General features: G+C 46.0%; 1 protein-coding gene across 27 annotated transcripts in view; it reads right to left on the bottom strand.

Annotated features, from left to right (window-relative positions):
* The window catches only part of ANKRD6 (ankyrin repeat domain 6), a 208,621-nt gene that overhangs the window by 28,530 nt on the left and 163,193 nt on the right, over positions 1–16,898 (bottom strand). For 22 of the 27 annotated variants that reach the window (XR_014805855.1, XR_014805857.1, XR_014805856.1 and 19 more), the window contains exons 3-4: positions 9,946–10,044; positions 1,726–1,824 (exon numbers count right to left, since the gene is read on the bottom strand). Coding sequence is in view for 22 of the 27 variants with exons in the window: in XM_021089991.2 (XP_020945650.1) it covers positions 1,726–1,824; positions 9,946–10,044 (198 nt within the window). In the remaining 5 variants the exon portion in view is untranslated. Of the gene's footprint in view, positions 1–1,725; positions 1,825–7,287; positions 7,636–9,945; positions 10,045–16,898 lie in introns of those variants that run through there. The other 5 variants (XM_021089988.2, XM_084960127.1, XM_084960165.1 and 2 more) reach the window with 1 other exon arrangement.

The following is a 16,898-nucleotide window of genomic DNA, read 5'->3' as shown; positions in this document are numbered from 1 at the left end:
AGCAGTTCTCCTGGGTTCCCTGACCCTGTTGCTCTCCCCAGTACCCCTTCCCAACAGTCTTTTGCTTTGTCAGCACATGTCCTGGACGATTCATTTCTGAGGGTTAGATAAAGCCATTCTTGGGCCCCAAAGGGGCCCCCTTCCTGCAACAGTTCCAGGGGCCTAAGGGCAGCCAGGTAGATTCTACCGCTTTTTTTCTTTCCCCAAATTTAATCTTGCTCAGTTTAATCCAAAAGCCTCAGGGCCACAAACAAATGAGTAGGCACTGAGGACAGTGATTTGCAAATAAGGGAAACAAGGGCTAATAAAGTGGCTTTTAAATAAAAAATCAACCATTTAAACACAGCTTCTTGTATTTGCTCACCTTACTATTAACAAGAGAATACTGAATGCAATGAATTGAGAGGGGTGGGGCCCGAAGGCAGGGGTGAGGGGAAGGGAAGGCTGGGCGAGGAGGGGCAGAAATACCCTCCTGGCTATGCCAGGATGGGCAGCTGTGGTGGCAGCACAGGTTCAGTCCCTGGCTTAGTCATTCATTCAACACACCAGACACGAGGCCTGACACTGCTGACACCCAGGGCAAGTTAAGGGTCTCCGAGGCACGGTACCAGAGGCCAGGGATTGTGCAGCGCTGGGAATGGTGGTGGCTGTGTGCTGCCGGAAGCACATCCCACCTGCTTCCCTGCCTTGAAGCAGGAAGAGAGGAAAAGTGAGGAGGGAGGAGGACCTGGGGTGGGGGGAGCTTCTGGGGACCGTAAGGATCTGCTGCTCCTTTTTTTTCTTTTTTGGCCACACCCGAGCCACCACAGAGACAGTGCAGGGTCTTAACTCACTGCACTATAACGGGAACTCCAATGATCTGCTTCTTGATCTGGGGGCTCACACAGATGTGCTCAGGCAGTGGAAACTGAGTTGCACACTTACTAGTTGTTCACTTTTCTCTATGTATATTTTATCAGAACAAGTTGTTTTAAAAAGTTGACAGATTGGAGTTCCCATTGTGGCTCAGTGGCTAACCAATCCAGCTAGGAACCATGAGGTTGCGGGTTCAATCCCTGGCCTTGCTCAGTGGGTTAAGGATCCGGCATTGTTGTGAGTTGTGGCGTAGGTCGCAGACATGGCTCGGATATGATGTTGCTGTGGCTCTGGCGTAGGCTGGCGGCTACAGCTCCGATTATAGTCTACCCCTAGCCTGAGAACCTTCATATGCTGTGGATGCGGCCCTAGAAAGAGACCAAAAAAAGCAAAAAGTTGACAGAGGCCAAACTGTACTTATTTGCAAAGGTCTATGTTTTAAGACTGTTTGACAATTTTAAAACACTGGATTAATATATGTCATTGGGATTTTTTAAAGAATTGATTCTGCTAGTTTTCTTCTTCCAATATAGTTTAAATAAATTAACTGACTCAGTTATCATTAATAAAATGAGGAAACTGAGAAAGCCTGGGGCCCATCCCTAACCCCAGCCAGGCCTCCACGGGTCATTGATTCTAGACTTTTTTTCCTTCATTTTTATTTACGTGGTGGCCCAGTGCTGCCAAAAAACAGAGGGAAGGATTTTTAAAAATCCAGTTTGCTGGGATATCAGATACTCTTTCAGAGGAACTCTGGGCTGACTTCCTCACGTTAAATCATGAGCGACAAGACTTAGGAATGATGACATTTCACGCTCAGGTGTTCCCAAAGCCAGTCCTCAGGCTGACGGGTCCCACGGCCCACCTCACCTTGTCCTGCCGGTCCAGAGCACAGCCCTCCTGGATGAGTGCCGCGATGACCTCGGTGTTCCCCACCACCGTGGCCCGGTGCAAGGCGGTCTGATCCCCCTGCAGGTGGGCGGAGACAGGGACAGCGCTCAGCTCTTTCCAGCACCCTCTCCGCCACTCACTCCCTCGCTCCCCCATTGGACGCAGAGACTCTCCCCATCACCATGGGGCGGCTGAGGTGAGCTGTGTGGTCTAGTTAGTAGACAGTGCATGCCAGGAAGAGGGACTGTGGTCATCCACTTAGTGGGAAGCCTAAGCCAACTCAGAACAGCCCTGGGCCACAGAGCTGACCTCAGAACGAGGGTCAGCCTTCATCACCACCCAGGGGACGGCAGGTGACTGTCACATCTGTGGAGCAGTGTGGGTGTGCTGTGCAGTGGAACCTGCAAAGCCTGGAATTCTTCCTCCCTGCTGAGTCCTTCTGGTCCCTGGGGTCAGAGGACTCACTCGCCAGTTCTGACAGCTAGCAGTACTCAAGAATAGGTCTCATGACCTAGGGTTACACTATGTCATCTGAGAGCACCAGCAACTCCAGCTATCACGGCACATTTCTCAGAAGCCTCTTCTGATGTTTCGTGACAGCATCCTCACTGAATTATGCTGCTTTTCAACCCTTCTCTGTGATCAGATTCCTGGGATTGCCAACCTTCTCTTTCTCCATCAGGGTACAGAAGGGAACTTGATTTTCCCTTTGCAGTTGAGAAAAGGACAAAAATCCTAGACATAAAAGGGTCCAGTCTGTAATGAGAGAGAGTTTTGAAGTCTCTGAGAGCACATCTCATCTCCGCAGGCTCTCAGGAAATCAAGTCCGTCCTGGGGTGCAGGCTTAAAGGGGAAATGGGTGAACAGTGTGGGAAATTCCTGGTGGGAAAGCAGGGGCCTGGGGAAAGGGGTCAGGAGCTGTGTGTTGGCCTTGGGAGACATCTGTCACCTTGCTGGGCCTCAGGTTCTTTACCTGTGAAAGGAGGGGATGGATGAGCCCCAAAGCCCCTCCCTTCCCTTCTTGGGGTCTAAGATTTGGTTGGCAAGAGTTGTGCATAAAGAGTTTCTTTGTGGAGCACTGGGGGGCAAAGGACCTACCCCAGGGCACCTCTAGTCCTTAACCCAAGAGGAAAGAGGATTAAAAGACAGAAAACATGGAGATTTTTTTAAAGAGGGATGCCCTGTTACCTATAAACAGCCTTAATCAAATGCTGATTATACTTACTAGCCTCCCTGGAATCTGTAACAAATGACAATGCACTTTAAAAGCACTTAATCCAAAAAAAAAGTTCTGGAGATGGATGGCAGTGATGGTGGCATAACACCGTGAATGTACTTCATGCCACAAAATATACACTTAAAAATGGTTAAAATGGTTAATTTTATGTTATGTTTATTTTATCATGAGAAAAACAAACACACTTAATCTCATTTAAAAACCAAATTCACATTCTTAAAATTTCTTTTTAAATCTCCTTTTAAAAGTCCATGAGGTTGGAAGTCCCCTTTGTGGCTCAGCAGTTAATGAATCCAACTAGGATCCATGAGGATGCAGGTTCAATCCCTGGCCTCGCTCAGTGGGTTAAGATCCGGGATTGCCATGAGCTGTGGTGTAGGTCACAGATGCGGCCTGGATCCCGAATTGCTATGGCTGTGGCGTAGGCCAGCAGCTACAGCTCAGATTCGACCCCTAGCCTGGGAACTTTCATATGCCACGGGTGAGGCCCCAAAAAGCAAAAAAAAAAAAAAAAAAAAAAAAAAAAAAAAAAGCAAGGAAAAAGAAAATAAAAATGCATGAGGGGCAATGATCTTTATTTTCTTCCTTATACATTGAAATACTCTCTAACTTTATTCCATTTATTAAAAGTCTAAGCTGTACAGGAGTTCCTGTGGTGGCGCAGTGGTTAACGAATCTGACTAGGAACCATGAGGTTGTAGGTTCGATCCCTGCCCTTGCTCAGTGGGTTAACGATCCGGCGTTGCCGTGAGCTGTGGTGTAGGTCGCAGACTCGGCTCAGATCCCGCGCTGCTGTGGCTCTGGCGTAGGCCAGCGGCTATAGCTGTGATTCGACCCCTAGCCTGGGAACCTCCATATGCCGCGGGAGTGGCCCAAGAAATGGCAAAAAGACAAAAAACAAAACAAAACAAAAAAACAAAAACAAACAAACAAAAATAAATAAAAGTCTAAGCTGTGCATACCATGTGGCTGTCTGCATCTCAGAACCTTTTCTCACTGTTCTTTATAGCATCTATAGCGTTTCTGCAGAGATGGGGTCAGGACCTCCAGCCGCATTACATGATTCCACCCACCATCCACAGCATACCTTCACCAACCCTCCTGGCGGCATCCTACATCCTGTGTTTATTCCCATTATAAATCAGGTTTAGACTTGCATTTCTTCTTGTCCACCTTCCCCAGACCCCTTACTCAAAGAGGACACTTTCTGGGAGTTCCTGTGGTCTAGCAGTTGGGACTTGGTGCTTTCACTGATGTGGCCTCGGTTCAATCCCTGGTCTGGGAACTGAGACCCCACATTAGGCTGCTGCATGCTGTGGCCAAAAAAAAAAAAAGGACACTTTCTGTGTGCCATGAAGTCAAAAGAAGAACATGGCCTCTGGATCGCAAGGTGTGCAAAGCCATTACACATCCTCTTCAAACAAGTAATCATGAAAAATGGCCCAAAAGTTTTAACTTCTGTAAGAATTTCTAAGACCGCCTGCTTCTCTATCAGCACGGTGATGAATTTTCCCAAAATGGACTTCAAGTGCAATTTTTTTTTCCTGCACCCACAGAATATGAAAGTTCCCAGACCAGGGATTGAATCAGAGCCTACACTGCAGCTGCAGCAATGCTGGATTCTTAACCACTGCGCTGGGCCCAGGATGGAACTGGCAACACCACAGAAACAAGCCAGATCACTAACCCACTGCGCCACACCAGGAACTCCTCAAGTGCAATTTTTTGTTACTGATCTGATGAGAAAGACAATGTCCTGTTCTCAGCAACAAGAGTGAGACTGCAGCCCACTTGTTCATGGTAAATACCAACTTGGTCAGGTTTCTGATGGGTAGCGGCCTTCTAATAGTCCCACAAACTGCCGGCACTCTAACTAGCCCGCCTTGGCCTGATCAGAACTTTTTTGCACAACCATTCATTAGCAGTCTGTCCATGCTCTGCATAAAGAGTGGGTCGTGTCCAACACTCTTGCCGGTAAGTCATCGCACAGTCTAACCCAAGCCTGACTTTAGGTCAAACACTTCATCGTGTTTCACAAGCTGCCACGAAGTCATGAGCTGAGACAGCTTTAGGGCTACAATGTCACCGTTATTTATTACTTGCTTTTAGCATAAATCTCCTGTATTTGTTTCCCTGGAGATAACTTTCCTTTGTGAAACTCTAGCTCAGTGCAGGAAGCTAAATCGAACTTCTGGTTCAGCCCTTTTAAAAGTAAAGTTTCCTATGGATGGGCAAAACTCAAGACTGCATGAAGCTGTGGTGAGAACACCAGCGTCCTTAGCCACCTGGCACAGGTGACTCATGTGTCCCCTTTCCCTGCACCCCCTCGTCTCCAGGCTATAGCATCCCCTCCCTCTTCCCACGCCTCAGTCACAGACCTGCTCAAAGCCTGAGACTTTGCCTTGTGTGTGGGTTAAACACGGCTGTGAAGGACAAAGCCAGCCTTTCCCCACCCCCAAGTGGTCCCTGAGTGGGACTGTTACCTATGCTCAGGCCACGTGGTGGGGCTCTGGGTGAGACACTTTCTCTGGGGCATAAAACCCAGCCACCCTGAAGTTACCAAGGGGAGCATGAAAGGCCGAGAGAATGAAATACGTGAGCTATGGGCCACCTCAGGCCAGCTGAGAGCTACTCTTCCCAGACACAACCAAGCAAACACCTGAGACCCTCAACTGAAACAGGGCCAATTACCTGCAAACCAACCCTTCCTCCTATAAAACTAAAACTTTGGAAATATTTTGCCTTTGAAATATGATACAGAAAAGAACCAAAATGTGTCATCATTACATATTTATTTTCAGACCTAGGCAGCAACTTTGACATAATTTTCTTTTTTTTTTGTCTTTTTGCTATTTCTTGGGCTGCTCCTGTGGCATATGGAGGTTCCCAGGCTAGGGGTCTAATCGGGCTGTGGCCGGCCTACGCCAGAGCCACAGCAACGCAGGATCCGAGCCGTGTCTGCAACCTACACCACAGCTCATGGCAACGCCAGATCGTTAACCCACTGAGCAAGGGCAGGGATCGAACCCGCAACCTCATGGTTCCTAGTCGGATTCGTTAACCACTGCGCCACGACGGGAACTCCTAATTTTTATTTCTATATGATTGAAATATCAACCATAAAATTCTGAAACTTTGGGAGGAGAAAAGCTGGGAAAAGTATGGCACCCACTGAGAGAGGCCAGGGATTGAACCTGCATCCTCATGGATACTAGTAGGATTCGTTTCTGCTGAGCCATGGTAGAACTCCTTATTCATTACTTATTCAACGAGTGTTTATTGCCCCTCTACTACGCTCCAAGGGCCAAGGCATCTAATTCTCTCATTTTATTGATTAAAAAACTAAAGCCCAGTGTAGTTTGTGCCTAGCCTAGGAAAACCAGCTAATTCAGGGTAGCATGGATGGGCCAGAACTGAAGTTTGTCAAGGCTTTTCCCACTCACCCCAAGCTGTTTCCAACCTGTGAGGTCAATTACCCTTAAGACAGGCCTTAAGAAAGATCAGGTGCCTCAGTGGAATGGGGCTGCCTCTTCATGGTGTCATCAAGCTAAGTGCTTTAACACACTGCCTCGGCCAGTAGAGGCACCTGAGAAGTCTTTGTTGCGTGGTTAACTTCAAAGAAGCAGAAGGAAAAGGCTGCAGCTGAAAACTTGAAGAGCCAGCAACTCTGCAGTTTGGCACTTGGATTCGGAACACGCAGGTCATGTTCTAAAGTGACTGCAAACTGACTGTTAGCAAAGTGCACAACCAGCTCTCCATTTCTCTAAGACATCAGTGTTTCTTACTTTGGCTTTTTTTTTTTTTTTTTTTTTTTTTGTCTTTTCTAGGGCTGCTCCTGTAGCATATGGAGGTTCCCAGGCTAGAGGTCCAATCGGAGCTGTAGCCACCAGCCTACACCAGAGCCACAGCAACGCAGGATCTGAGTCATGTCTGCAACCTACACTACAGCTCACGGCAGCGCCAGATCCTCAACCCACTGAGCAAGGGCAGGGACCGAACCCGCAACCTCATGGTTCCTAGTCGGATTCGTTAACCATGACAGGAACTCCCTACCTTGGCATTTTAAGAGGTTTGCAACCTCTGAGGTCTAAATCTTTGTTCTGAAATATTTTAGTGGACTCTCCTACATGGTGAAAAAGAGTGAGCACAGTGTGGGCAGATTCCAAAGCCAAGCTTGTGGAGGAAGCCCTGAGTCATGCGAGGGTAGCACACGAACCTCTTCAGGAGGAAGCCCTGCAGGTGGCACAGGCAGACATACTGCAAGGAGGCTCAAGACAGGGCAAGTGCACAAAGCAATTGCTGACCTCTTTTTCTCTCTCTGATCTTCTAGGGTTCTTCCTAGCCTTTCTTCTCTGGTTTTTCTTATTTTTTTCTTCCTTCGTGGCTTTTACCATGGCCATGGGGTCCTGGACTATTTCTGAGGTGGGGTCTGTGTGATTGCTCATTGACCAATCAGAGATGGCATTAGAGCTCCAATGAGAGTTGACAGGGTTGACAGGGTTGGCCGGAAGCAAGAGGGAACTTGCCCCTGGAGTTGCATATACTAAAGAACTGGTTTCCACAGGTTCAAATTCATAATAATCCCACTCCAGGGCACTGGAGGTCATTCTTCAACTAATTCTCAGTCTTTACCGTGACATAAAGAACAGTATCTGTAGAACATGAAGTTAGGAGTAAATTCCTTATAACATCAACATTTTCTACTGCAACCCATCACCCCAAAGAGGTAACTTTTTTTTTTTTTTGCTTTTTGCTTTTTAGGACCACACCCATGGCATATGGAAGTTCCCAGGCTAGGGGTCAAATCGGAGCTGCAGCTGCCAGCCTACACCACAGTCACAGCAATGCCAGATCCAAGCCGTGCCTGTGACCTACACCAGAGCTCACGGCAACGCTGGATCCTTAACCCACTGAGCAAGGCCAGGGCTCAAACCAGCGTCCCCATGGTTGCTAGTTGGATTCATTTCTGCTTTGCCATAACGGGAACTCCCCAGACAGGTAACTTCTGAAATGATTTCTTTTCCCCAATACTTTTTCCAAGCTTCTTTCAAGAAGACCCATAAAGGGTTTTCTTCCTCCAATTCCTGCATGAGTTTCAAGGCTGATCAACAGGCCTAGTAATGTATAGAAGACACATATGAACCATATTCTGGAAAATGCATTACATCACAACAGGTAAAGGTCAATTCTATCTTCCCCGTTCCCACCTGTTTTTACACTGCTTTGTTGCTCTGTGTCTGTTTTGTTTTAAGCTGTCTGGGAGAAGCAATGTACACATGGTGTAAAGCAAGGGAAAGATGCAAAAAAATACATAATTCCAGTACATGGAAGACAGTGTTCCTCTCTAAAAGTAGAGCTGGCTTTCCTTCTGCTGACATGTTCCCCTCGGGCTACCCTGTGAGAACTCCTGACCGTGCTACTTCTCATCTAGTCCTAGAAAGCCAACATGGCTTCTGCTTTGGGAGAACACAGTGATATGCAGAGCTCAGGACCTGAGGCAGAAGTGCTGGGTTGGGATGGGTTAGCGAGCCTGGCATTGCAGCCTTGCCACAGGGCTTTCACCATTGCAGAGAAGACCAGATGCATCCCAGCATATCTCCACCAGCAACTCAAGGCCCTGCCTTTCCTGTGGTCAAAATCTCTTCTCTCTCCCTGTACTTTTGGTCACTCAAGGATAAAACATAATCAGGTGTGTTATGGTGGCTGCAGCAAGGAAAGAAAAAAGTATTCTGACCCCAAGGTAGAAATCAACAGCTTAAAGCTAAATCAGCATCTTTTGGGGAAAAAAAAAAATCCTTGATGAGCCAACAGATTCCAAATATAACCAGAAATTTATGAATGACACAGATAGCCTTCTGCCCATGTATAAAACAATGACATATTTAGTTATTTCTTTGTCAATGCTGTCCTTCTCATTCATGTGTTTGCCAAATTTTAGGACATTACAGAGAGACCCAAAGAAAACTAGAAGCACTTTAGTAACCCACACTCTAGCACATCTGAGGATCTGAAATTTGGCAACACTCTGAACCACAGTAATTAAAGTGAATCTGGAAGGGGTTATGAGTATAAACTCTCCAAAATTCTGTGTTCCTCACAAAAGTTCTTGCTTCCCAGAGTCCAACTTCTCAAATTAGTGTTAGAAACAGAATTAGAAAGTTTCCGAAAATGATTTCCAATCACATTATCATGAGGACCCTTTCCTAATAGCTCAGTGGAAGAAAATTTACATAATCTTTTCTACATCCTGTTCTTAGAGAATCCACCCTCCCCAACACCCAACTGGGCCACCCTATGTACTATATGACCCCATGCCAGCCACTGCTGATTTACTCTGGAATGGACACTTGACCGCAAAGACCCAACTGGAATCTCTTGCTAGATAATTTGACTAACTCAAAGAATGAGTCTTAATCATGGCATAGAAAGAGTAAACTCTTTCTGGAGGCTTCCTTTTTCTCCGACTACATGAGATCAGTGCCCTGTTCTTTTCTTCAAATAGGTCTTTTTTAACTAAATGTACACTGAGTAAGAGAAAGCAAGATAAGGAAAAAACCGTTTTTAAGCCCCATTGTTTCTTGCTTGATCAATGACATATTTTCAGCAAGTCACTTACCCACAGTCACTTGTGTGTGTGTGTGTGTGTGTGTGCATGTGTGCTCCTTCATACTGAGACAGGACACAGACAAAATGCCCTTGGAGGCTCTGCACTTGAATAATACTAGATAGGAAATAATAATACAAGATAAGAACCATGACACGAAAACTAGTTCACACTCTTAGAATTGAACTTGGTCCCAGAGCAGGTCAAGAGGAAGTTCTTCCCACCAAGATATGCTAAAATATTCTGGAAAGCATCAACTTCTGCCCCTCCTCCCCATAGCTAGTTACACCCTGTGGGATTCTAGGCATACAAGCCCCCTTAATAACCATCCCCTGATAGAATGATGGCTTCTACTCACATCATCCTGGACATCAAGGTCACAGCCAGCCTTCAGCAAGATCTGGACCACAGAGAGATGGCCCTTATTGGCAGCGAGATGCAGGGCGGTCCGGCCATGCTGTGGACACAGAGCAAACACTGATTTTAGACCAAGACGTCACAACACTTCCCTGGGGGTGGGGGTCTAGAGCAAGGTCTGCACAGTGGCACTACCTACTCCCCCTTGGTCTGGCAGGAGATTCCTACAGATTTACCCAGGACTCAAGTCTGTCTCGGTTAAACGTGGCTATTGGCATTGTGATCAATAACAAAATACGCTCGAAATGTGCAGATTTAATTTCTACTCATCCCATTAGGAAATGGGAAAGTTTGAGGGGGTTTGTGTCTTCTCTTATTTCCGCACTGGATAGTTAGGGATGGTCAGGTGGCCGCGTTGAATCTGACGGGGCAGGAGGTGGGAAAGAAACAAAGGTCAGACTAATCAGCCCCAGAGCTGTGGTTAGTAATTCCTCAAACTGAAACTGCTGGGCAAACCACTGGAACAGGTTCTCCTTATTTGAAAAACAAAATTTAAACTTAAGAGCTCAATGATTCAAAAATATTAAGGGTATTTTTAAAAGTACATATTACCCATCAATCACTTCAAGAGAAAATTAGAGAAGCCATAGCCATTCCTTGAAAACTCCTCCCAGATCTCATTTCTATCCAACACTGAAGCAACCACTCGAACTTGCTATTTGTCATTCCTCTGCCTTTTATTACACTTTATTATATATTTATAGCCATTCACAATAGAAAAACATTGCTTGTCTTCAAACCTCAGATAAGTGGCAATAAACTGTACAATAACGTTTGGCACTTTTTTGGTCCAACATTTTTATTTAAAAAAAATTTTTTTTAAATTTTCCTTTTTTTTTCTTTGCTGCCCTGAAGCATATGGAGTTCCTGGGCCAGGGATCAGATCCAAGCCTCTGTTGTGATCTATGCCACAGCTGCGGCATCACCGGATCCTTTTAACCCACTGTTCAGGCCAGGGATCAAACCTGCGTCCTAGCGCTGCAGAGATGCCACCCGTCCCAGTGTGCCACAGTTGAACTCCTGGTCCAAAATTATATTTTTGAGTTTTTAAAAAATATGGGCATATCGTTCATTTTCCCACTGATGGGTGCCAGGTTGTTCCTAGGGGTTGCAGAATACAAGCGTGTGCACATCTCCCATGCACCTGAGTAGGCTTATCAGCCCTGTTTTGGGTCACAGAGACAGAGACAACTGTTCCCTGCAAGCAGGCTCCCGCGTGTGACACTGAGGGTGACACCAAGAATAACACTCTTCAATGTAAACCAGCTTCTGTCTGGAGAATTAACCTTGCCAAACTCCGAATTCTCCACCTTCTGAAGGAGACATTATGTTCCCTTTGTTTTATCCCTCGAGTTTATTGTGAAAAACTGCTCCAAACAGCACACAACCGCGGCCCACACTCTGTGCTGAAACACTTCTGGAGGAATACGGGTCTCACATGGCCCCAGTCCTTTTTCGCATCTTACTAAAACTTCCCAAAGATCTTTACTGATATCCTAGCAGGATAAACCCGTGTATGATGTCGATAAGGTGTCAGTTTGCCACGGGTAACTAGCCTTGGAAGAAAACAGAGACAGACAATAAAGGATCTTAATTTCAACCCATGAAATGCAATCAAAGCATCAGAATGATTCTGGAAAGAGGTCACAGCTCACTTTAAAATTAGAATTCTTAATTAAGAAAAAAGTTTCTCCCAAGAAAGTGGGCTATAAAAAGCCTTCATAAAAAGGCAACATCTGAGATGAGACGAAGGCATGACCTTCCCCGGCTGGAGATTGTGCTCAGCGCGATACTTAACCTTGATTCCTCAGACAAAATGTCCACAGCTGATCAGACGGAGCTAAACAGCCTGGTTCCACTGACTGGGCCTGGTTCCCGGGCTCCAGCTGTCCTGTGTCCTTGTCCAGGACATCAGATGCGTGACCTTCACGAAGTTTCTAGGGCATTCTGAAACACGGAGAAGCCCATCACGTTTGCAAGGAGAAAAACACGCGTGCTTGAGGAAGGCTGACAGGAGGGTGGGAACAAGGGTTTCCGAGCAGCTGGAAAGTACAGACCGTGATCAGAGGCGCTGCCCAAAGAGAAGCTGGGAAGGAGGCCACAGGCTGAGGAGTAACTGGGTGTCGGGTCAGGGGAGCCTGAGGAACCTCCCTGTCAGCAACCAGATAGTTCTGCTGGAAGCTGAGCCCCAAGGAGGTGAAGGGTTTGCCCACGAGACACAAAACAATCAAGAGGGCAGGAGAAGGAAACACTGATGTGGTTCAAACCAAGTCACATCCAGGAGGGCACTTCAGAATCTGGAAGTTACTGAGAAGCTGGCCTTGGACAGAAGGCACCTTCATAATCCATGGTCAGCAGAGAGTCCCCTCTATGGAGAAAGGAAAGGCCAGAGGCACCGGAGCCCGACAAGCCTAGTCCACATCCCAGCTCTGACTAAGACCTCCTGTGGGATTTTGTGCAGGACACTCTCCTAAGCCCGTTTTCTTGTCTGTGAAAGAGGAACAGTCTCCACTATCCACCCCGAAGGCTTGAAATAGGATGAGTAACATCCACCAACCATCATGGGTTTCCCTTCCCTCTGAAGGCTCTCAGCCCACACCCCAAAGACACCCCAACTGCTGCCTTCCCTCCATGACACTCCCACACCTTGGCCTTAGGGACCAGCGAGGCATCTTCCACCGCACAGAGATGAGCAAAGAGCTGGATCTCGGATCACCTGGGTCTGACCCGCTGAGCCACTTCCACTTTTGAGATACAGACCAAGGGTCTGAGTGTCCACGTCTCTCTGGAAGGGCCTCCTCTACTGGGAACACCTACCCTTTTTCAAACTACACCTTCAGTTCTCCAAGAAGAAATGTTCCCAGGGTGTCTCTGCACTTCAGCTCCCCTCAGGAAACCACCAAGTCTGCTTTGAGCCTCCTTCCAACTAGGCCGTGACCTCTGAGAGGGCGGGATTGTGACTCTGTGAACGACTGGAGGCAAGTTGACTCTGGGCTGATGTGGGGTCCAATTTCCTATGGGATGCTGCCTGGGAACATCAGAGCAACTCCCATTCCAGCCGGTGACCTGGAACTTAGTCATAAAAGGCACTCAGAATGAGAAGCCCGTGCTACTTTCTTGGGAGAGGCTAACGCCCAGCTGGAGGGGCCGGGGCTCTGTCAGGGAACCTGCCAGGAGGAGGTCTCCTGTTGGGCTAAGGCTCTCCCACCACTGAGGTAGACAAGGAAGCCCAGTCAAAGGTAACCAGCTTAAAGTACACCTTGAAAGGAAGTGGAGGGGTCTCGTTCCTCCCCATGTTCAGATGTGGTATTTAACCCTTCTTACTGGCCGCTCCAGGCTGGCTGAGATGTTTATATTGGAGAGACCTCTCTCAGAAGAGACCGAGCCCCATGGAGGGGTCTTCTCATTTCTCAGAGCATCAGAGACACTGAAGCAGGAGAGAGGAGCTGTGTCCCAACCTCCAGGTCCTGGCTGGAGGAATGAGTGACCAGGGCCATGGCTTAGAACTCCCAGGCACTTGGGAGTCTGTATGAAGAAAGAGTCTTTCCAAGCTTGTTCCTGTGGCTTGAGGTTCTCAAATGACCCCTGGTCCCCGCCCTTGGAGTAGAGAAGTGAGAAGAAAGGGCCCAGTGCTTAGCTATGCCTAGAACAAAGTGATATGCTTCTGCTCAAGTTCACACAGACACACGGGGCAAGAAGAGGCCAAAGGAACTGAGACTCATTAGCTAGAAGAAATAAAAAACAATCTAACCATCTTAACTCGGGGTTGTAACAAGAAGGGCAGCTGCAGAGATGTGACCCACATGAGAGGAAACGGTTTAACAGGAAGAATTTTGGTATAACCTGAACGAGTGCCATACTTTCACAATGACAGTGTGTCCTTTCTTCAGACCATGAGAAAAACAACAGACAAGGATGCAGTTTTGGTTGAGATGAGTAAAGTTTGTCTATATCACCTGTAGCATTAAGGAAATGAGACAGAGGTAGGAAGAAAGTTGTAACATTAGTAAAGTTAGAGTGGCACATATTTTAGAAACAACATAATATTCGGGTGGAAAAGGGTCTTTGAGAGTTTAATTTGGACGAGGATAGTAAAGTTACCAGAGGGACAAGGATTTTCAAGAGCTCAAATCTTATTTGTGGCCAAATAAATGATAGCTGGAATCCTGGCCACTTGGTCTGTCATTTAGATTTTAAATTGTAGGAGATTCCCCACAAACTTTCTCAGGTGTTCCCAGGGTCCCCTTAATGCACAGTAGCTCTGGAGCTGCAATTGTTTGTAATGGTGTGGATTTGGGTCCAAAACTTCATAGACCTTGTCAAGCTTATGATTCAAAGAAAATAAAGTTATGAAGACATTCAGGGAAAAATGGGCAAAGAAGAAGCACCATGGATAAAAGTGAGAAAAGAAAACTTTACATTAAAAAATTATAGTTTAAAAAGCCTTCAGAACTTTCTTTCCATTTCGGAAATATATTTCGTCTACCTGTCTACTTGGATGAGTGGCACATCACATCTTAATCAGACTGCAGGTGACAAGAAGCACCAAGGGGAGTAAAGTCTTTGGACGACAGAAATCAAGACCCAAGACAATCTCAGCTGAGAAGAACAGGCTAATTTTAACAAGACAAAATGTAATGGGGGCAGATATAAAATTCTTGCACTGGGGGTCAACAGTCCAGTCACACATGGGCAGGGGTACTGGGATTGTCCTATAAGATAACAGTCCTTCCTTTTAAAAGGGCTGGTTTTCTGTGCCAAAAAGCTTTGTAATGCTCTAAGTCTTACCTTGGGGAGGGACTGAAATCATAAATAATTTGGAGAGGTGATTTAAAATATGTACAGTTAGGGGGAGCAGAAATGAATCCAACTACGAACCATGAGGTTGTGGGTTCAATCCCTGTCCTCATTTAGTGGGCTAAGTATCCAGTGTTGCCATGAGCTATGGTGTAGGTCACAGACTCGACTTGGATCTGGCGTTGCTGTGGCTCTGGCATAGGCCGGCAGCTACAGCTGGGAACCTCCATATGCCTTGGGTGCAGGCCTAAAAAGACAAAAAAATAAAATGTGTATGGTTAGGGCTCAATTATTCAAATATAATGGCTTAATTAATAAGAAAATTCCTTTTGAGATGATGCACAAACCGTCAGGGTTGGGCATGCTTCTAGAAAGGTCCACCAACAAGAATGACCAAAATATCTCAAGCAACTTAATTGGCTGTCAAGAATCCCCTCAGTTCCTATGGTATATCTATTCCCAGGTTGGAAGGTATCAGTTAAGGGCCTCCATGCTCCTCACAGGTAGCTCAGACTACATTTTCAATAGGCTGACATAGTAACAGAGCAAAGCATGGTGGCTCAACGCCTAGTAAACTATGGTTGGGAGGTAAGAACTGTCCTCTCTTATTTCCTGATTTTTTAAATTAGGAATCACTGCCTTTTCACGACTGTTAATATAATCACATGGTTTTTTTCCTTTTAATTTGTTGGTATAATGAATTATGGAACCATCCTTGCATTCCTGCATCAAACTCTATTGGTCACATTGTACTATTCTGATAAATGCTGTATCCTCTTAAGTAAGGTTATTAAAAATTTTTGTTTCTAATTCATACATGAGATCAGTCTCTAGTTCTTGTACTATCTCTCTCTCTCACACTTACATTCACCTGGTTTTGGTATTATGGTTGCAATGGTTTCATAACACAAATCCAGCTTTCTGTTTTGTTTTATGCTTTACAACAGTTTAAATAATACTGGATTTGGGTTTTTGTTAAAATACACAACAGGGCTGTGAAATTTGGCCTTAGCACTTTTTAAAATGTTGCATCTTTAATCCCACTTTTAATATTTTCTATGGTAGACTATTTAAGTTTGATGCTTCTTTGGTGAATTAAAATTTTTTATTATGGTAAAATATACGTAAAATTTATCATTTTAACCACTTTTTAGTGTATAACTCAGTGCCTGGCATTAAGTATATTCACAATGCTGTGGAACAATCACCATTATTCAGTTCCAGAACTTTTTCTTTTCCTTCCTTCCTTCCTTCCTTTCTTTCTTAGGGCTGACCTGCAACATATGTAAGTTCCCAGACTAGAGGTCAAATCAGAGCTGCAGGCCTAAACAAAGGCAACATAGCAACCAAGCCACATCTGGGAACCAAGCTGCAACTTACGGCAATGCCGGATCTTTTCATCCCCTGGGTGAGGCCAGGGGTCAAACCCGCATCCTCACAGACATGATGTCGGGTTAATAACCCACTGAGTGAGGCCAGGGATCAAACCTGCGTCCTCTCAGACACAATGTCAGGTTTATAACCCACTGAGCCACAATGGGAGCTCTGAATTCTATCACCTTTACTTATCCCAAACAAAACTCTGTATCCGTATCCATTAAACAGTAATGCTCCCCTTCTCCAGCCCTGGCTAACCTCTGTCCTACTTTTCGTTTCTAAATTTGCCTATTCTAGGTGCCTCATTTAAGTAGAATCATGCAATATTTGTCCTTTAGTGTCTTTCATTTCACTTAGCATAATGTTTTCAAGGTTCATCCATATTGTAGCATGTCTCAGAATTCCATTTTTTTTTCTTTTCTTTTTATGGCCGCACCTGCAGCATATGGAAATTCCCAAGCTAGGGTCGAATCGGAGTTGCAGCTGCTGGCCTACACCACAGCCACAGCAACGCCAGACCCGAGCTGCATCTGTGACCTATGCTTCAGCTGTGGCAATGCCAGATACTTAACCCACTAAGCAAGGCCAGGGATCAAACCCATATCCTCATGGATACTAGTCAGGTTCTTAACCTACCGAGCCACCATCAGGAATGCCCCCATTCCTTTTTAAGGCTAAATAATAGTCCACGATGGAAGGAGGCTATCTGTGGCCAGGTTC

This window comes from Sus scrofa, chromosome 1, assembly GCF_054392235.1.
Source record: "Sus scrofa isolate SSC_HxYL_T2T_F1_AM1 chromosome 1, Sscrofa_HxYL_maternal_Yorkshire_Landrace_v2.0, whole genome shotgun sequence".
NCBI lineage: Eukaryota > Metazoa > Chordata > Mammalia > Artiodactyla > Suidae > Sus > Sus scrofa.
This window is presented reverse-complemented; position numbering and strand designations above follow the sequence as displayed.